Consider the following 23499-nt stretch of genomic DNA (forward strand, 5'->3'; position numbering starts at 1 on the left):
CTGTAAACTACATAGAGGTAGCTAGTTGGATGCGAAACGCGATAGCATAAAAAAGGCCTATGTCCATGGATGACTATAAGCCGAAATGAAAACTGTAAAACGGGAATTAGCGATTAAAATTCATAAGCAACATGTTTACGCTACAAAGATTGCAAAGATAAACACAATATTATCGCAATACTTGTTTCTAAGTATACATGTTAACATAAAGGATAGCAATTGTTATAAACTGGGAAGTTATACTGTAAGGTACAAGTGAAACAGTGTTCGTATAAGTTAACTTATAGTCTACGCTCCGTAGCAAAGTCGAGTCGCTAATAACTTCATATCCAACGTCCTCATATTGTAGAGAAAAGAGTTCACGTTTCATTATTAACACGAACGTTTATAAAACAAATCAATTATGAGCATTTTATATGTTAGTAAGGAACTTACATTTTCAATTGCTTTTACTAACTTTCTTAATTAAGAGATATACTATACCCCGTGTGTTTTACACATTTTGTAGAGTAATTTGATGCTTTTTTTTGTCCTTTGCATATTTCTTTATGATTGCTGTTTGTAAAAAAAATGCCATTGTAGTTATAGATGTGAGTGGAGGAATAGCCGATTTGTTGAAGTAACCACCTAGGATAAATAGTCTTGTGCTAGTGAAACTGCCCATGTATTTTATTCCAGTGCCAAGTCGTTTTTTTTAATGCAATTTTTTATTACACAACTTTGTCGTATTACACAACGTTGACGACCTCCGTGGTCGAGTGGCGTACGCACCGGTTTCAAGGAGTCGCTAGCTCTGAGGTCCCAGGTTCGATCCTCGGTCGAGTTAATGTAAAAATTTACATTTCTACATTGTCTCGGGTCTGGGTGTTTGTGGTACCTTCGTTGTATCTGAATTTCATAACACAAGTGCTTTAGCAACTTACTTTGGGTTCAGAACAATGTATGTGATGTTGTCCGCATTTATTATTAAAGCGTGCTAAAGCTGTCGTTCTAAAAGAACCTACCTATATCAAAGATTTTAACGTATTTTTCTTTTGTTACGAATAGGTACTTTGTCACCATAATTAAACCACGGTATTGGCGTATATAAACATTTTATCAGGCTATCATCCCACAAAAAACAGAAGCTATGTTTATAAAAACGTAATAAGAAATTACGACGCCGCATAAAAACATATAAGCAGTAACAATAAAGTTGAAAATATTCTTTTGTTTCTCAGACTTTTTCGACGTCATGAGTTTTGGTATTCCAGTGTGTATTATTTTGATAATGTAGACATTTTTATTTGAATGTATGCATACATGCTGTATATTCAACACCTTGTTTTAAAGATAAAAAGAAAAATAGAGAGCAAATTATTAACTCCACGGATTTTTACTTTTACTTACTCACAAAACACAAATGAAGTCAATATTGTAACTTCAAGAGTTCAGTCAAGAGATTACTTTTCTACTATTAACATCAATATCACGAAACAACATTTTAAATCTCTATCAATTTGAATAGGAATCGAACCCACGACCTCTAGTTTAGCAGACAGAACCACTAACCACTAAACAAACCGGCAAGTCCGTCAATAAAAATATAATATTCGGGCGAGCAGACTCTAAGTAATATATACAGATCTTGCTTAACATATACTTTTATACGCTTGAAGTACAGTCAACAAGGAAAGTCAAAAGACAAGCATCAATATAAGAACTTCTTAAGAATATTTAAATACAGCAAGTTTTTAATAGGAGCTTAGTATTTAGCCTACTTTTTGTCTCAATACCAATATTACCCTATGTATCCAAGAACCTTTTAGATATATTAGTGTTCATGAACTTTTGTTGCTGACTGTACAGCCTATCAGACAGACGCCTATTCTTTATTACGCATACATAAATACTATAAAACATTGGACTAAATCCATCTCATTTCTTATTTTTCTGTCTGTAATCCTTTAGCAATGTTATTGATGATGTTACATTTATCTTAAGCGTAACCACTTTTTACATTTCAAATTATTGACTTGGTTTTTCTTTTCGTTATGCAAAAGGACCATCTGTCAAGGATCCATTTACGAATTGTTATAGTTTATTTCTATAGGCTGAGATTGTGTAGAACATTTTGTTCAATTTTGTAACAACTTTTTGCAGGAACATATGAAGCAAAGCATTCTTAATTTGATGGCAAATAAAAGCCCATATTTTATAGCTATAACTAATAGCATAATACGACAGAAAATACAACACGTAGTATTACAAAAAAAAAACATTCTTAACAAGAAAAACATACAAAGCACTTCAAGTAATAACAACGATCACCGATCATTTTCTCTATCTCCAATCTACAACAAAAGCAATGCACTACTGGTCTATTAAGCACAGATGGCATTAAATTAACCGCTTTGTTCTTAGCAGAATGACCGCCACATATTTCGCGTGGCTCGATTAAACAGCATTAAGATAGATCAGAGTGCTTTAACATCAATCTGCACTGGTTTTAACAAGGTTTCGTTAGAGCTTTGCCTTGTAAATAGATATATATTGACGGTAATGTAGATATATACTCTAAGCAAGATATAGGATAGTGCGATCTGATTAGTGAATGGAAATATGTAGTGGTTATTGGTATATCATCGAAAGTGTTTCGTAACTTTGACGATATTGAGTTGCTAATCTCTTTTTCTTACACATAAACATTATTGTTTTCTTTAGATATTTTGTGCTGGCTGCTTGTCGATAAAATATACCCTGTTTTACCTACTGAATTTACAATGATAGGCATTTGTAGATGACTTGTTCCATTCAAAAGATAACTTGCAAAAGCAACGAAAGCAGCGAAACACGACAACGAGAATCCCGGAATTGCAATCATACAATAATTTTTTGGTTAGTTTGTTAATGTGTTGTGTTCTGACGTGTCTTTGCTATTTTATTATTCTCCCTGAAGCTAGTAATTAACTAGAATTTTTTTTAAATAGCCCATTATAACCCACAATCGGACAAAGTGGGGATGCCTCTGCCCAGCAGTGAGGCCCAACATCACAAAGCCTTTCACGATTCTCTTTTCAATTACGAATCCATTAAAATACTCACCGCCAACACTAGCTCCATACGCCACCCCAACAGCGCAGAGTGAGTTGTTAGCTGTAGCGGCTACCTCACCAGCGCACCGGGTTCCGTGCCGGTTCGAGTCAATCATATCGTAGCGCGGCTGCGGGTCGGTATCGTGAGAATTCACGTCGTAAGACGCCATTGGATCCTAAATGAAATGGAAACAGTCAGTAAAATTAAGGAAATCGATTTTTTGGGTTACAGGTTTAGAAAGAAGGTACTATTTGCTGCACGAATAAATATAAAAGTGTTTTAAACGTTTGTAAATCGATTAATTGTAACTATAAAGCTATGAAGTGTCTTGTCTACAATGGAAGGTATAAGTAGATAATAATTTGCTTAGCAATACTTCAGAGGTAGCAACAACAACATGCCTATCATAAATTCAACAATAATTTCTAGATAATCCACCAACAACATTTATATGTGCACATTAAGCCCTTTATCCTCTTATGCTCGTCTTGAAACATGTCTTATCATGTTCCATCCATAATTATGTCGGAAACAAAGCGAGATATTTCGGGGCATTATATTAAGACTAATCTTCGCACAAGACGCCCCTTGCATCCATCGTCACATATATCCACGACCCAATTACCCATTTTTTCCGAACAGTGAAATTAAAGCCGGCACGGGCGAGATGAATTGTGTAATTTGAAACTCTACGGCTTTTGTTCAGTACAGATGTCACTCTAGGCCCTTTTATCGCGAAAGCGCGGATCCCCGCGTAATACTTGTTCCCGTTTTGATTTCATCGGTGTTTTACAAACATATCCCTTGCGTACGTGGAAAGCCGTAGCTCTTGTACCCGAAGAATATTAGAGAGAAATGACAAAGGGACGCGACACAAAAGTACCGACGTCAAACGTACAATGAGAGACGAACGTTTCAAAGAAATTCATTCGATGGGTCGCCTGAGGAGCAGTCTGTGAACCGGGGAACTTCCTTGAAGTGTGGCTTGGAGGAAATGAGAACAATGGTTAGTGTACTTACGTAGTTGGAGACTAGGTCTGGATGATCTGTTTCGAGTCCGTCATCCAGGATGGTGACCACTACGCCGCGGCCGGTGATTCCTTCCCGCCACGCAGGGATCACGTTCATGTCAAGGCCTCCCCCTCGATTCTAAACAAATAATAATATAAAATGTATCACACATAGTGTTAAAAGCGCTCAGTATAAAATAAAAAATGTGTTTGTTCAAAAACGTAGTTGTCAATCAGGTGTACTATTCCAAACGCAAAATCAACACACAAACATCCTATTCATTACTAATTTATAATAATAATACGTATCAACGAATCTCTAAAATTCATCAGCGTAATATTTATTACAAAAGATTTTATGAAAATGAAATTGTAGAATCTGATTTGCAACACTAGCAAAACCAAATGAAAATTAAATATCGGCCGCAACGCCGACCCGACTGGAAATTTGTATTGACGGATAGCATCACAGATACGTTTACGAAATTGCTTTTTATATCAACTATTGCATCGGTTACAGCCGACCATAACTTCTAAATCAAAATATGATTTACACTTGATTGATTTCTGTGCGACGAATATTAAATTCTATCTTTACCCGCAAGCCCACCAGGTACAAATTGAAAAGTTCCCACGGGAACATTAAATCGGGAAGATTATTCCTATGTGTTATCCTGGTTATAAACTATCTCTGTACTAATTTTCGTCTTAATACGTTCAGTGTTTATTTTTACGTTAAAGAGAAGCAAACACCCATACATGCAAACTTTCACGTTTTTAATATTAAATAGGATTTTACAAATGAGGTTTTAGCTTCACCAATTTAAATATTTTGAGGAAGGGATCGCGATAAGCCTTGTTATCTTTTATAAGTAATATTCCATAAACTTTTAACTAACACAATCATCCACAAAGTTAAACCCTACAGTGAGTAAAGAAGCACAATCAAGAATATTTCAAACGTCATTAACAAATTCAGGGTCTATGAAAGAACTGAGCTTTTCCCTAATAGCTTAATGGAACTCCAATTTTGGCTTCCAATTTGTCAATATTAAAGCAGAGAGCGTTCTAAACTTCGTCCAAAGAAAACTAAACTTCTCGTTTGGTTCCGTAGAATCGCAAAAGAAAAACAAAACGACTCGGGTACTTACACAGTACTTAAAAGCTTTCTGATAATTTACGTCGAGAATGTTTATTAATTTATTAAAAGACGCCTTGATGAAATAATAAGCTCTAATTGGGTATTAACTTGTTTTTATATTGTTTAGACTTTATATTATGTTCATCTAGTTAATAGGCGTACTTAGTTAATATCTGTTGTGTACACTTACAAACGATTGATTTTATTTTTGAGTATAGACGTTAATAGTATTTTTTTAGGCTAAGGCCCTATTGTCTGTCTATTTTTTCGTCACCAGCCTGTATTTAATAAAACATTACATACGAATGTGGTACTTATGTGGCCACTATAAAAAACAAAATCGAGATTAAACAAAGGTTGGTAAACAGTAAAAAAAAAAAACGATGGGAGACCATGTTCTTATTAGTTTTTCCTTAGCTTTTTTTGTGCTTAACCCTGTCGCGAGTCTGACGCACACTTGATCGGTTTTAAATTAATCTATTCTATAGGTACTTAAATAAGTAAACGAGAAATTAACGCGGACAAGAATAGTCATATTATTATATTTGATGGCTTAACATTTTGCCCAAGATGCTCTGGCCGTGGTTACAAGCACACTAATCTTACATCACTTGAATAAACAAGGACTCAATACTATTTTCTGCAACGTTAGTGCTACACAATATAATCACAATTCTACAGACAGTAAGAACTAATCACATTGACACTACTCAAAGAAACTATTTACTAGAGCACTCTGATATAAGTGCCTGGCTTTTATACACAGGACTTTACTAAAGGCACTACTTTCGCAATAGACAGCCTAATACAACTGAGTACAATTTACTAAGCAAAAAGGTTTTACATATTTCTTGATAGCGGTATCGTGCACTTGAATTTAAAACTAATATTACAAAACTTAAGTTCTTTTTCGGTCAAACACATAGCCTTTACTGGTTCAAATGTAATTAATTTTGTGTTATACGTTTTTCACCGCATGGTTTTAAAGCGCTTCTTAAGGAGGATATCCTATTTATCGAGAAAAACTATTAGCTAATAATATCACGCTACAGCCTAAAAAGCTGGAAGAACGCTACTTAAACCGGGCTCATTTACTTTTTTGGTTTAATTTACTGAAGGATACATCATTAGAACAAGTCAAATCGTCGAAGAAGAACAGTGCATTGATTGTAACATAATATGAATATTTACTACTTTAATATAAAAGAACACAAGTAAAATAATAATTTAATTGTATTTTGCAAATAAATACACATAATGGAATGGTTTTTTTTACGACTCAAACCGGCGACTTCTGGTCTATTGCACCAGTCGCTTTACCGACTAAGGTCACTGACCAAGAGTTTGAATATGCCCATTGTATTAGACGTCTGCGCCATAATATATTATATATTTTATTTTTCTCTTACTTAATCCAAGCTCGGAACTATCTGTGCCCCAAATTTGCAAGAAATCCTTGAAAAGGAAGGACTGTTTTTGCATATTCAATAGTGGAATTTATTTTTATGGTAAACTTGGGCAAATAACTGTAAGTGATAAGAAGTCTAGACGTTTCACATTAGTCTGCCTTCTCAGTTTGTAACTAAATAGTTTGTAGCGCCATTTTGTTCTAAGTTTATAGCGTTGAATCTCAACACATTGGATCTCTTTTGTTTTGAAGACAAAATATACAGACTCCTTTTAAAATAAACTCGTATATTTGTTCATTTTATTTTTGTGGCAGAAGAACCGCTCGAAAATGATACCCTTGTAAAATATGTTTATTATTTTACCCGTCCATATCCAACATAAAAGGCTTGATTGACCAGAAGTATTGAATTACATTAATTTGGAGATGTTCTCTTGTGTTACTCGTACAACGTTATACAATTACAAATTACATGAAAAAATGGCACATTGCGAATCGCTGAGGATTCCTTACAAATAGGCAAAAATATTGTTCACCCATCAAATCCGTGATCTTACTTACCTTTGCTTAACCTCGATGTGTATTTACATTATTCGTTGTTATAGCGACAATAAGAAAATTCCTTAACCTAAAGCTGTTCATGAGATATAGTCTAGCTAGTTGGAAGACAGACAGTGGAGCCTCAGTAATGAGGTTTCATTTCACTCTTGGATACTTACTTATGGTGAAGAACTTAGAAGTGTCCGTAACAACATTGTAAGACGATTATAACCATCATTTTTGGCGCCATTCACTCTGTTAGAAAATGCATACTATATCCTTTATTTATTTATTTCAAACCGATGTCGAGTTTGAATGATACGTGCTATCCAATTTCATTTGAAAAACCATTTTCCTCGAAAAAAACCTCAGGCCTAAACTAGTTCATAACAAAAATCTTCGTAATACTTACTAAATACCACATATGAGGCCACTTGGGGTCGTTCAGTTGGAACTTGGAGTCTGCAGCTCTTGGCCGTCCCTTCACCCGTGACGGTTGGAGCTCTCGCTTCGAGTTAGCGTCGCGCTTCGACGCCGCTGACGGCGCAGGCGCATCTGATGTCGTATCAGCTGAGCAAAAGGTTATTAGATGAGTATTGTGCGTTTGTGTGTGTTTTGAAGAATACTAAATGAGGATATTGAGGAGTATTTGGAATTATGAAGTATCTGAAACCTTCAAGTCTTGACTGGAATATAACAGGTAGGAAAATACTTAAGGCAAAGGCAAATATTAGCTACTTCTTTTTTTAAGGACTGTTTATTAAAGTTAGTATACACAACAAACACTCTGTTTCGGAATAAGCATTTCGGTTAGCCAAAATACTACTTAGCCTATGCGAGGATTGCACTTAGAGCAACTCTCACACAATATTAATGCCGTGGAGTCCTAGCAAGAGATCTATCTTGTATCCTTATAGTCAAATTCCCTTTTTGGCATTAAAAGATGGTGATTACATGGTATCTTAACCAATGTAACTTTTTCAAAGTTACATATATTTTTACTTATTTTAAGACACCACTGAGAAGCTCTACAGGAAAACATCATGAAAACACCTGGAATCTAAATATAGGGATCTCACATTGAGCTATCCTATCAGTAATCAAAACTTTAAAAGAAGGGGTTTTGCCCAGCAGTGGGACATATGAAGGCTGGTATTATTTAAATATAAATTAGCTCAATTACCTGTAGACGGATACTCTTGTATAATTTGAAAGTCTCTCTTCTTTCTGGAGAGAGCTCGCTGTTGTTTCGCCCATCGCACGCGGTTGTCTCCCTCGAGTTTGCCATTGTGGTCGTGGGAGGGCTGTATCGACCGCCGCGCAATCGAGTGATGGTGGAAGTGGAAGTGATTGTCGAATATCTGCAGAAAAAAAGGTATTATAAGTAAAGATATAGAAGAACGATTTGTGACTGTGATGAGATAATGTTAATGTGATGAGTTCGTATTAAGGGTAAATGAAAACGCTTGTGGTGTCCAGTAAGTACATCATCATAATCCTAGCTTTTTCGCAGCTATGTTGGAGTCGGATTCAAGTCGAACCGTATGCAGCTAAGTACCTGTGTTTTACAAGGAGTGATCACCTATCTGACCTCCTCAACCCGGTTATTACCTGGGCCACACGTTACCCCTTAGTCAGACTGGTTGTCACTGTCAGTCTATTACATATACAGTGAGGCATTAAATTCACTTAAATTCTTTCTCATTTCATAAGCTATTTTGAAAATAACAATTTAAAGAAAAGTTCATCAAACATACGAAGAAATAATTTGGTTGATATTCTTGTCCTGAAAATGATCCTCAAAAGTCGCTATAAATTCCTCAAAGATAATCAGATTATGCCATTATTATAATTTTATATTTGTGTAGAACAATACCCGAAAATTACATCAGTAATTTTACGACTACATTTCGCCGGCCATGACTATAATTCTTCATTGCTCAATAAACCTAAGCAAACGACTTAATTTTTAAGCTCTATTTGAATAATAACCAAATTTAAATTCATATTGTAAACCAAAATATTTGTTGTAACTCTTTAAGTAGGTACCTACGTGACCGCATTTAAAGATTTTCTAGTATTTATTATAAGAATCTTGGGATGGATTAAAAGGATGCTTTTGAGTATATAAAACGGCATAATATGTATAGATTCCGTGTTTACAGTTAAATAAAAAAACAACCATATATTTAAAAGTGATGTCAAAAGATAACAATAGATGAAACACACGCTATTGAGCCCCGGTCTGTTGTTAAAACTCGAAATTATTTTCATGGAACTGGCACATATATCAACACAATATCGCACCACAGACAAAAATATGGCGTCACATCAAACAAAACGCAATCGAAAACCAAGCGACACGCAAATATAAAATCGTTTCAAAACGATTTAAAGAAAAATAACGTTCCAATTATAAAGTTTCTTTAAATCCCGAAAACGGCAGCTTTATAGCACTCCAATAGAGAATAATGAAGTTAATAAACATACAGTTCAATAGAACCAAGTTCAGTCAGCAGAAGTCGAAATGTGTTTTGAAATAACCGAAGCTTGTAGTGGGCAGTGACCCGGCGCACTGTGTACTCGTGCATGGCAATAGTTGTATGGAATCCGACCCCCACAGTGGTGCAAATCTAAAAGTCCTTAACAAAGAGAGAATACCTGAATTTCTGAGAACAACTGATTGAAAACAATTGCTGAGAGTGCTGATACTCTTTTTCATTTCATGCCAGAAACTTTACATAAAATGTTGTCTAACCTTTATACAATTTCAATAATAGATGACAAATTACAGTATTAAATTCGCAACGATATTTTCATATTACACCTAATAGATTCCTATTTCCTACTTAATATACAGTATTCACAAAAGTTCAATAAATATTCCGAAACATTCATATTAAAAATTCCCTCAGTTTTCAATATAATTTATAGCGTTAGCATATTTCAGTTTTTCTCCGTGGCATATGAAATTTATGAAAAGACGCAAAATCTCCAGAGTGTGAGTGGCCTGTTAAAATGAAAAAAAAAGCTCAACGAATGGGCACTATTTGTATAGTTCCAAGTTCTCGTATTTTTTTTAGTAAAACGTCACTTTGTTTTCGAACGTTTTTTTTTTAAATGAGGAAACATTTTAACTCATGTTTGCTGCTTGAAGAATTTAAGAGTGGTAGTTAAATTTTGGCAAAGCTGTCGTGCTCTCGACGACTGAAATTTTCATATTACTGCTATCTCCGCATTGCGGTTGTACTGATATGTTATTTGAGTTTTATTACATAACGCGCGATCATATTTTATTCCCTATTATGAGTTAAATCGTAAACGGATAAATACTTGTATTATTACGATCGTTACATATTGCGTCTTTCAATCATAAATAATTGTGCGATTCGGTAAATAAATTTGTTTTATCACGTCAAGTTGAAATAAAATGAATTCGTATCATTATTTAGCGCGTTCTCTCGTCCCGTCCGAAATGGTTTGGGGAAAACCGTCCGTCTAGCAACGTTCAGCTTTATTTGATTATTCAATTAATTTTAAAGTTTATTTTTGGATGGTGGTGCGCTGGCTTTTTCCACTTGGGCCTCGGGGGTATACGACATGTACGAGGCTACCCTGGGAGCCATAAATATTTTCGGTACGAGGATGGGTAACTTATGATGATATCATATGGAAGCAGATTTTGAATGACGAACTTATTTGAATTAAATGTCCAACGACAAAAAGACCATAATTATTATTTACGAAGAGTAAACAATTTTAACGTAATCCATAATTTAAATCGGCTTAAACCAAAAATAGAATTCAGGTTATTTCTTTCCGTAATAAACAGGCGCCTCAAAACCACTCGTAGTTCAGATTTTAAACGACTTCCCATTCAGCGGAGCGTTCGCTTAAAAACTTGAAGTTATGTTTATTTTTTGTAACTCAACACGATTCACTTGAAAGTAGTCCTTACGGTCAACGAGACAAGCGGTGTAAAGCCGACCGGCGTCCTGGGCAGCGGCCGCGGGCACTATCCCCGGCTCCCGTTAACTCCAGTATTTATGAACTCGCGTGGAAAAAGGGATTTCATGCAGCCAAACCGATACAATATGCAGCGAAGCGAACTTCTGTGTCTTACTTGAAAATTTGGTAGCTTATCGGCTTTTAACAAACGATTTCATGCTTCGAAACTGTTACAGTTTGTTGGCGCTAATTAAATCGGGTCTGTTCAAAGATTAACGCCGAATGGAAAATTTTAACACATTACACTTACACAGGATTAACATATAGATTTATATCGACTATAAATAACAATAAACTTCTTTGACTACAAATGACTTATAATTATAATAAACATGAATAAGTTTACTTCACGAATCCCTACTAATATAAAAATGAGAATGTACGTTTGTTTGTTATGCTTTCAAGCGAAAATACTTTACCGATCGTCATGAAACTTTGTACACACGTTCTTGGAGGGACATGTGTACATAGGTTGTTTTAGTTAAATTAGACAAAAACAGTAATATGCTTTACCGCGATATTAAACACGAGCGGAGCCACAGGCTTCCGCTGGTATTAAATAAATTTGTTAAGAGAGAAAGTAGAATCGGACCGAAAATATAAAAGGTCGTACCAGGCCTACAGGCGAAAATCAATAGTTATGGCAATATTGGTTTTGAACAAGTTTGTTTAATAAACTCTGTATTTCAGTTAGGCTTGTGTTTCAGGATCCAGGTTCCCGTATTTTGTGTGTCAATCACAGCCAATCACAGGCCCTTCTCCCAAACGCTTTAAGTGACGTGAAACGGATCGAAAACGTTTAAAAATCGAACGCTTGGGTGTGAATAGTGTTACTGACGGTGTCCCTTCAACATACAATATGGCGGAAACTTAATTTGTTATAATCGCAACTATTGTTTTCTTGGATTTTCGAGAATATTTACCTAAAGAAATAGTTACTCAGAAACTCATTCTTAGAAACCACGTCATTTTTCTTTCATCACTCAAAGGTGAACTGAATGTTTTACAATACAAAATAATGAATGGACGTTTTTCTGTTACAATATTTACTATGAATAAAGGTTGGTAGGGGTAGTTCCGTGTCAGTGCACATGGGTGTCCTTAGAAACCGTGCCGCCCTTAGGGGGCATCGTGACCTGTGCCAGTACCACCGTACCAAACAGAGAGACTGTTGAAATTGTATAAGCGAGACAGCGTATCAAGCGTCTAGCGGCGTCTCTTTCATAACTGCATAAGTTTCACTTTATGGGGAAGTGGTAGGGTTTGGGCCCGTTTCAGGGTCTGGTGACAAATGACATGAACACCTTTGTGTAATATTCATCCTTCAATCCTCCTTTGAGCGTTAAATTGACAAACGTTTATTGATGTTTATAGGCTTTTACTTTCTTTTTGGGTTAGAATAAAAAGATTTTAGGTGAATTCGTTATTCTTATGTTCAGATGAATGGCAGGGAATATATTATTGTACTGATACATATTAAATTAAAAATGTAATAGATTCCTAGTTGGCTTCAGGTGATGATACGTTCGTTTTGTCACGAAAATACCGTATCTTTGTGGTTTAAATGCCCGAAGTTTACATTCGAATTGTTATTTCAAATTGGTATATAAAGTACCCAATTATTTTTATTCTTTAATATTTGTTTGTCTTGAATACTTATTTTTATGTATCTGTGGATAGGATAATCCATTTTTGTCGGTTAGACTAAAAAATACTACGATCGTTCCACTGGAAGCTATTAACAATGGAACGCACTGCTCTCTTTTGAAACGAGCGCCAAAAACCTTTTAGAATTACGTTCGTCTGGTTCCATCCTATTTTTTTTTAATCAGACCATTCTACACTCTAAAATTTCAACTCTTTTTTTTATTTTTTTTCAATAGCAATCGGGAACGGGCAACCACATGCCGCCACTCAGTCGTGTTTCTGTTTCCGAACGCACCCAATAAATTGACGAACGCATATTCGGTTTTATATCTTTTTTCACAATAAAAAAAAGCAATAGATTCCAACTAATTTGAACAATAGGTTTATAAAACTAAAATCAATAGCTACAGTACGTTTATTTATTTTTTGTGTTAGAAACTGCTGGGAAAGTGTTTTGTATGGATGTAAGCAGTCAGGTTTCCAGCAATCACATTTACAACACTGTAGTTGTTTTAAGAGCACAGAATACAACTTTAAAACCACATTCCAACAAACAAGAGAACTTGGAGCAGAAGCTTTTGTTTGGAACTCGTGATTATTAAACAAACATGCCATTTTACTGTAAATTTTACGTTCAGTATGTGCTGTTCACAATTGCGGCGAAGTTGTGAAATTTACTTAGAATTTCACTCGCCAAAAAGCCAAATATACAAAATACTGGAATATTTATTTTCGAGTTTCTTGGCAGTATATCAACATATATAAAACATTCTTTGATTTGTTTTACGATTCGTAAAAATGCAATATCATCTTGAGTTTAACTCTAGAGTTTGATTCTGTACGTGCAAATGACACGTGCACGTTGTCAATTTCCGCACACGCCCATTTCGTTGACGTGTTACCTCGACACCGACGAACGACGCTCCGTAAAGTTTACTCACATCACTTACTATAAAATTAAATAATAAACTCGCTAATTCGATGTGACGACACTTTTTGAGAGGTGGTATCTATTCAAATATTTTTGGTCCATTCATGATATTACGACAGCTTATCCTAAACGTTTCATAAAATTAGTCCACGTGTTACGAAGAGTTTTGTTATTAATAATAGTAGAGCGTAACATACAAAAAAACTATGAAAAGCGAGTTTATTGCAAATAAGAGGACAATATAAAGTTTCATTTGTAAGAAGGAAAATTAAGAAAACAGGAAAATTTGTATAAATCAAAAGTGCCTTGCCTTATTGTCATACTTATAAAATAAAACACTATATGTACCTGAAAATAGTGAACTGTATCAACTATCAACTAGAAAACGCTCATCTTTTCGAACGTATAATTTAACAAAATATGCTTAAAAGCACGTACGGTGCATGCTTCTACAAGAATTTAGCGTTCAACAAACTGGTAAAGCACCATTCAACTTGCATTTATTAAAACTTAAGTCAAAGTTTGCTAGGCTATTTGATATGAATTACAGAGAAACTTTCCCTTTAAGATAGAGAACCTACTGAACATGAGCACGCAAATGGTTTCTTTGTGTTCCGAGGAATATCGAATGGACGAATATAGAAGTGTCATATTGTATATGTTATTGCACAGGTAGGTATAAAATTTAAACTAACAGATATTCCAGTTCAACTTAAAATTTTGTTAAACTTATTTTCACAGCCGCCATTTAAACGTATTTTTTTCGTCTAAAATCAAAAAACAGATCAGTGATAAGGAAACTAAATTAAACCCCTCTGGGAACAACAACCCAAAGGATTAAAAAAAACGAAACCAGGAAATGGAAAACATTCGCTTCAAAGTCAAAAAATAAACCGAGACGTATACTCGTACATAATCTTGTTTAACAGACCCCTGTGCAGGTAGCACGCGTACCGTTTCCATGGCAACGGGTCGCCTCCCAAAACGGATCTGTGATTCTCCCCCGCACCATAACATTAAATATCCCAGCCCTCAGTGCGTAAAATAAAAGGCGAACCGAAGCATTGTTACTTATTAACGTTGTAGTCGGCTACTGCATAAACTTTAATATGTAGCCGTCGTATCTTCATTTATATAAACGTTCGAGAAAGTTCTAACAGGGCTGTTGTTGTTTTCAAGTAACTGACCGTTAGTGTCAGAAACCTAAGATTTATTACCGTATTCCTTCACTGTATTATTTTTAAACTATAATTCTGGTTACTGCAATAACAGAATTGCGGAATAGATGGTAATAAACTACGTAAGTGCTTATTTAGTCATAAAGAATTAACAGCAAATACTTTTCAATATACATGCATAGTTTGTTAATAAACATGACAGACTTTCATAGAATATTTCTTAAGCAAGAAAATAAGTTGATATTGTCTTTGCCAACACGAGTCGTTTAATAAACTTTTACAACAGTCTACCAAAAGTAATATAATAGCTTTGTCTCAGAACAACTTACTTAGCTGTTGTGACTTTAAGAATTTTGTTTTAAAAAATTGTCACGCTCGGTGTGAACTCGTGTACAAATACTGTTCAATTTTATTAAAGTAAGTACTCGGTCTTTTATTTAATTCGATTCGTATGCTTGTTATATTTTGTAATAAAATAAAATTATTTTCTTTTTGCAAACGTTTTTCTTAATAGCGTGAAGGTTTTCATTTGCTCTTTATTTTTACACGTGTGGCACTTGTTGTAATAAAAAACGTAATATAAATAGAAATCTTTACGTATATACATAGATATTGACTAATATTTTACTGAAGCCTATTTTTACTATATCATAAAAAAGCTCTTTCAAGACAGCTGTTGTTTGACATCAGAAATAACAGACCGCAAATACAACTTAAGTATAAAGAGATTTTATTTTATTAAAATAATAAACAAAATATCTTCACTTTTGTAAAAAACCTCCTTCCTTTAACTAGTAATTAGACGCACCTTACGTGTTTTGAGAGAGCTTTTAAATAAAAGATATATGCGTATAAATGAAATATGTGTAGCTATAGCTATTATAATGTGAAAAACGAAATCATGGTCTGTTACTTATTATTATAGAATTTATGATAGAAGAACCTTCAGGGTTCTTCTATCAACATCAACAAAATTCAAAAAGAAACTCGTTTAAAACCGTATAAAATCCAGCAAGTTTTCAGTGGAATTCACGTATTTAATACTTACTTACTCAGTCATAGGAGAATGTAAATGTATCTTATTTATAAATAGTCTTTTGTCATTCGCCGTAGTCAGCAAAGTATACCTTTCATTTTTTATTCTACCATCAACATAAAAAAGGAAAACAAAATACTCCAATCCCCAAAGACACATAATATATCAAGTTTAATACGACCGCTTTTAAAAATAAATCGCTTAAAATATTACGACTCGTAAATATGACGAGATCCTTCATGAGTGCCTCTTTGCCAATGGTATAGAATACTAAGAAGGATATGTCCGGAAATATCTGTCTGACAGGTTGCCATGACAACAAAAGGAAAGTGACAACACAAACATTATTATAAAATGCAAAAAAAATATACTAGGTAAAGTTTTTTTTATAAAATGGAGGCTATGGAAAGGGTCTATTTTCGCATTAAAACGGTTCGAATTATATTATTGTTGCAACGAATTGTTACGTTATTAATGTAATAATATTACAATAAAATAAAAGAAATCCACTAATAACGACGACATTTTAGTACCTATTGCACTTTTTTTTTACTTTTTTACTGTCATTATCTTTGCCAGTCAGCACAATTTTATTCCAATTTCAAAATTTTGGGCAGCCCTTTTTTTACATTTAACGCACTTTATTTGTAAGAAGGTTTGATGATCTTTCTTCTGATATTTCACTACCTGAACATATTCAAACAATGTATTAGGGCTCTCATATTTTCCACACAATATCGCCGTAGCGAGTCAAGGGGCTTACGTGTGTAACAACGCGTTTTAGCTTCCGAACAAGGGAATATTTACTTCATAAACAAAGTCATTTTGTAAAGGATTTTTTTTAGCCTACATAGTTTTGATATACTTTTATTACCAAAATTCATGAAAAAATCCTACATGGTACACACTACGGTAAACACTATTTCTAAAATTAAATTAGCAATCGATCAGAATTATTACTATTATTAGCTGTATCAAATACAACCTTTGCCTCGAATAGCACTTTTTAAAAATAGAACTCAGCAAATACTCCATGAATTTAATGACCAGAAAGCAGCATTAATGTTAGAATTCTATGTCTACAAATTGCAAATGGCGTCCATTTCCTCAGATTTCATTCATTATTTTTACAGGTGCAGTACAATAGAGGTTTCACTATAAAATATGGACCGAGTTATTTATTTTCTGGTGAACATTCAGTGCTGTATGCACGCTATTGATGCCGGAGTGGTTTTCGCGGGGATTTTCAATTGATACCCAGAACTTCGAATGCGGAACAAAAGATACTTCGCAGAATATTTATAGATGGTTTTAACAATCCAGTTCACTCAATTTATCTTTTTGGTTAATACCTGGACTTTATTATCTGATAAATAAGTACTATAAATTTCTGTTTTTATTTTTAAATGAATAATATGCCATACACTCAAATGGCTTATTTTATGGAAAGTTAATCACTCTTTGTTGTTTTCCTGCTTAAGAGTTTCTTGTAAAGGAACTACAAAACAATGTCATAATAATAGAGATAAAAAGCAAGCTTTAAATTCCCGGTCACAGGTTCCCCTAGACTTTATTAAACTTAGAATAAATTACTGAACGTAATAAGCTAAAAAGCTTTATAGAAAAATATCTTTATCCTCATAGGTATGCATAAAATGGAGCGAGCTTCTTTAATACCGGTACAAAGCATTATTATAAGCACAAAGAGCTGAGAGCTAAAAATCCAATATCGACTTAATAAGCTTTCCTCCTTGGCATCCATCTTGAATTCTCAAAAAGACTGGCTGTTGGCTGTTTACCCACTTACATATTTTCGGATCATTTAGATAAAAGATCTGTCATTAAGATGTTTCAAATTTTACAGTGGTAAGAAACATTTAGGTACAACTAAACGGGCATTTTTTAAGTCTTTAGTTTCGTATTCATTTACTTAAAAGGTTGACTATACTGTGGCTATTGGCCACACTACACGAAAAGGAAATCTAATTAGTTTTTCGAACATCAAACATCTGGGTAAACAGATTGTTGGAAATTTATTTTAATCTTATTTCAAACTAGCGTTTTCCCGCGAAGTCCCCGTGGGTAGAAGATATAAGTTATGATTTATTTACCTGCCCTGTTTTTTTCACATTTTCCATTGTATCTTCGCTCCTATTAGTCGCAGCGTGATGGTTTATAGCCTAAAGCCTTCCTCGAAGAATGGTCTATTCAACACAAAAATATTTTTTCAATTTAGACCAGTAGTTCCTGAGATTAGCGCGTTCCAACAAACAAACAAGCTCTTCAGCTTTATATATTCGTATATAGATTATCATCGTTAAACGTAAGGTGACGTGTTTAACTTAAAGGAAATTTTTCGATAAACCAGTCTCAATTCGGACAACACTTGTATACCAAACTTTCCTTTAATTGTCGAGCACCGAAAATACTGAAAATTACATTTATTCGAATGAGTTTTTATATTAGAATCAACTTGACGTTTACCAATGACCTCATCACTACAGATTTAATTTCAAATATTAAACTTAACATATATGTACCTACATCACATCGTTTAAACCTGTCTAGTAGTTTGAGTTCATAACTTATATTAGATCGTTTTACACCAGCTGCGAACATTGCGATGTCTGGGCGGGTAGCACATAATAGCGCGAGTTTTTGTAAGCACGTCTCGCGAAAATCTTAAGCTTTATTACATTTTAGTAACGCTGTTTCTAGACGCGATTAAAATAGCTTTCGCTTAGATTTATTTTAATATTACATGTCTGTTTTACAAAACGGTTTTGTACAGCGCGAGTGTTATTTTACAAATTCATTCTTAAAAATGACGTGAATATTTATTTAATCAATGCAAAGCTACCACCTGTATAGATAATAAAATTCAAAATCGTTCCATAAAATCTAAGTGAAATAGCAATAGATGCAGAATAAAAATACTCAAACATTCGATTCAAAAACTCAAGATATTGTAAATGCATAAAAGTAACCGCTGTAACACGATACAATATTAAAGACGTCGATCGGACGAGACGGCCGTGTCGCTCGTGCCGTCGCAAGAACTGATTTCAACGGCAACTGAAATTCATTGGAAATAAGATCGGAGCAAACGCAATGTAGTGAAAACGTGCGCTATTGTACGAAGCGAGGCTTTTACGGCTGCAGGACTCCCCTTCTATACCCGCTACCCCTCCCCCGCGCCTTTCAGCTGTTATCCCCCCGCGGCCGGCAGACGGCGTGGCGCTATGCCTCATTGTGAGCACAGTTTCCTTGCATCGGTTCTCTTGATAATCTTTAATTAACGCTGGCTTAATAGTTAACTTTGCAGTGGTTAACGTTTCATTCTATTGTTCGATGGGGAAAAATAGTTTTTGATAGTAATGTGAACGGGGTAAAGTACATAAACCAGCAGTACTTTTTATAAATAAAACCTATGTTGTATTTATTCGAATTTTCCTCATAAATTTACATGCTAGCACAGCAAGTTTCAGAACAATCAACAAAGCTTAACAAGCTGTTGGTTGATTTCCCAAAAAAAAAATGCCGTGAAATTTACGTTCTCATAAACATAAAGACGTACTTCATAATGTACACCCACGATGCGTTACCCAAATCATAAGCCTAATAAATCATGATTGGAATATCAAATGAGGTCGCTAATTACTCTTAGATGGTACAAGATAAGGCGCTCTCTTACGTAACATAATGTCTAACTGAGAATATTACTTCATGTCGTACGTAAGATGAGAGCAGGCCTATTAAGGTTTAGATGCGAAACAGCACCCGAAACGGTATAGAATAGAAATGTCTTTATTCAAGTAACTACGGCCGATATATGTATGTTCATAAAGAAAAACCTATATTTGTGTGATGGCGCAACGGTGATTTAATTACTTTACCATCCCGATAGCGAAAGTCTAACCTGCCAGCAACTTTGCTATCTAACCATACACCTCGTTTGAGCAGATTTCCAAACAATATTGAATACGAATTGTTCATTTTATCATTAAAAAGTAAAACGGTAACATCACTTGCTAGTAGAAATTGTAATGGTAGTTTTTAAATCGCTGTATCACCTCCATAAAATACAAAATACTTATCCGACATTCTTATGAACATGACGAAATTTTTTCTTTGAACGGCATCCATAACGCATTGTCGATTCGCGTTTCGCTTCAACACGAAGTCCGAAACTTCCTAGTCTAAGTCTAAGAGATATTTGTAGCCAAAGACGATCGAGTAAAGTCAGCAAAAAGATCCCACTCAAGTGATATTTTATTTAAAAATTGATGTTGACATTTCGTACGTGGGTTTTCATCGGTCAAGTTTGCTGGGTCAGATAGATTTGTGTCACAGTCGAGTGGTACTGAGATATAAAGTGACAGATTCTAGTTTAAGACATCGATATTAAAGATTTTATAGGGATAAAGTAACGGAATTTAGTTATAAGCTTAATTTTCAGTGTATAATAGCTTTGTTCTACAGTTATTTTTCGAGGTGTAGTTTTACTTGAATGCTTTTTATTTCCAACCGAGATTTCACTATTCAATTAACTTGGTTTTTGTCCACATAAACTGAAATTTCTGAATATTATGTGTCTTTCTGTGTGTACATTCAATTTGACGAGGTTACTCAAGACGTGACAGATATTCCTCGCCTAAAACTGCGCCATAGAATGCTATTATTGTGATACGACACATGACAATTACTCTTGTTGTTTTTAATGTACTCTGTAACACGATAAGGTCTTATTAAGAGTAATTAGTGTGATCCATGGCTTACCGCGACGTTTGGTGTCGCTTTTAATTGTTCGAAGATCATACGATCTTTCATTTGTTCATAATTGTGCAATTTTGGACATATGTCCGTACATATCTCTTAGTAGGTTAGACGGAGTAACTCAAAAATATAAAAGTCGGTCATTTGTGACTGAAGCTTCCGACACAATGAGTTTCAGTACAGAGTACAGAACATTAAAAAAATGGTAACATCTTCAAACTACGCCGTAGTAACTTCAGATCGTTGCTTTACCTCAATTTTTTATAAACGGATAATACTAAAATTAAACTTCAAAATCAATTGAATTGAAGTGCCAGGAGCTTTAGTAAAACCCCGGAACCATTCAATTTTCATCCTTTTTAACTGAGTATAATGAACTATAATACTACTTTAGAATCACCGAGACTAGAAAAGACGTTTTATCGTTTTAAACGTAATTTTCCGACTCGTTGATCCTTTACAGATTTCATAATGTTTTTCCAAAGCGTCTTGGAAGGAATTTATTGAACTAGTATCGGCAACAATATTATTTTACTTGAAACTTAGCTGTTACGAGAGTTTTGCGGTCAGCTTTTGAGATTGCACGTTTTCTTTTTCATCTTTTTAAAAACAAAAATGGTCCGGTCATTATTTTTAACTAAATAGGTTGACACACAAAATGATAACCTTGACAGGAATATAACTTTAATTAGGATAATTTCTACTTTTCATTTTAATATACGTCTCCAGGATCAACTCTTAGGACAACATTTAACTCTTGTATCGCCGTGGGAACAAACAAATCAGGTACCACAAAGACAACCAGACTCAGGACTAGTGAAGCATTTTGTCAAACTGCAGGGCGGAGCTCAATTAATAGATAAAGCAAACTTTTCATATGCGTCAAATTGATTTTCAAATGTAGAGTTATTTAGAGTTCAAATAGAATACAAAGAGAAACATTTTCTTCTACGACAAAATGGGCCATAGATTCAGTATGTGCCAGAAGTTGTATGCAAACACAACTCGTCTCGCCTTCTCTCGTAATATTTTTCTCCCGATGCACTGTTTGTGCACATTCTATTTACTTACCTAATAATTCACGTTTTATGTATGTGTTTTGGAACTCATGTTCTGAATTGATTTATTTTGAACTGAAGTTCTTTCGTTTGAAATTTTTGATCGAGTTTTTGTATGTATAAAATTTCGTACGTGTTAACAAAACTTAAGTAATTGTGTAATTGTGAAACGTTAAAAGTACAATATTTAAAATGATAATAATTTGTGCGATAAAACAGTTTGAAGCTTACATACATATATACATTTAACAGCATCTTTATTTAACCCAAAAAAATGTAATAAAATGTTATTCTATCTGATTAAAAAAAAATACAATATCTTACGAGTATTTCAATCCCGTTACATGGTCTCAGGGTATATTAGAGTCTTCATGTACGTCACACGTCACGCGCGTGGTCACCTCATTAGATGTAGAATAAACTGATTAGAACCTCCATGTGGAAACGTACTGGGAATATGTACAGTCAGAAACAAAAGTTGGTTCATTCGACTCGTCAAGCCAATTGAGGGTTACCCCTTCGCTGTCTTATCAACAGTGTCGATAGTAACACAGTAGCAATGTTCACTTATGACTAACGGTACAGGGAAATGGTTAAGTACTTGTGAACTCGCTTATACTTTAGATCAGCAAAATAGTGACAAGACTGTCAAAAGCTGACGCGGTTCGATTTTAAAATGATTATTATTTTTCAGTGATATGTGTCAATGTTTAGTATGTCTTAACTATACTAGGTACTAAGCCTATTTTGTATTAACAGTACAGTCGTTTAGAAAATTTGTTTGTGTTAACAGACTTTTGTTGCCGTCGGTACTCACTAATGTTTAACAGCACATAACGCTAAATGAATTGTCATGTCTAAGTACTAAAGCGTTAAAACAAGAGTTAGATGAATAGATTTTGTCTATAAATAGTTCACATAGAATGGAAGAATGACCTTATTTCTCTGGACATTTCATTTTGAATATTTTCGTCTCGTTTTAGGAGTAGATTAGGAAGAGGAAACAGAAAAAAAATATATAAGGGTTTCACTGTAAAAAAAATCGGTAGAGTATAAGTAGGATTCGCGATGCCTGATTCAGTAAAATTAGGAAAATAGCAAAAAAAATGACATCTCCTCTATCGTTGTGCCGCTCATTGCATAACTTCGATTTTTATTTCATTCTATGTTTTTATATCGGCAACATTTTTAACAATTTCAACGATCCAGCTTTCACAGTTTTTGAGAAACAACCTGTTACTATCAGATGGAGGGACAGATAGATCGATGGCTTTCAACCTTTAAAGCTTTCATGGTTTTTGAGATACCTGGTGACTACCGGACAGATAGATCAACAGCGCTGTCTCAGATATGGGGTTCCGTTTTGATCTTCAGTGTACCCTAAAAATGACTTCTTAAAAGGATACAAATATACACTAACAATCATAAAAAAACTTCAGAGAGAACCGACACAACACAAAGATACTATTTTAACCCGAAGCACATTTGTACCAGACTTTATTTTAGAAAGACCACATTTATATGCAAAATGTGAGTCTACATTATACTTATTATGCATATGCAGACCTCTATGTCTCGTTTCCGTTGAGTATTTGAGTATTAAGTTTTGCCGGACGATGCAAGAATATGCAAAATTTTTTGTTGAAACAAAGCTTCTGAAATAAACCATTCATGAGTTACAGAGCAAAAGT

General features: G+C 34.4%; 1 protein-coding gene across 1 annotated transcript in view; it reads right to left on the minus strand.

Moving 5' to 3' along the window:
* Positions 1-23499, minus strand: part of LOC113503415 (furin-like protease 1) — a gene marked incomplete at its 3' end in the record, with an annotated part of 160866 nt that overhangs the window by 17326 nt on the left and 120041 nt on the right. The window contains 4 exon segments of the mRNA XM_026885363.1: positions 3085-3250; positions 4096-4224; positions 7587-7744; positions 8358-8535. Coding sequence (XP_026741164.1) covers positions 3085-3250; positions 4096-4224; positions 7587-7744; positions 8358-8535 — 631 coding nt within the window.

The sequence above is a fragment of the Trichoplusia ni genome, chromosome 19 (assembly GCF_003590095.1).
Source record: "Trichoplusia ni isolate ovarian cell line Hi5 chromosome 19, tn1, whole genome shotgun sequence".
In the NCBI taxonomy this organism is placed as follows: Eukaryota; Metazoa; Arthropoda; class Insecta; order Lepidoptera; family Noctuidae; genus Trichoplusia; species Trichoplusia ni.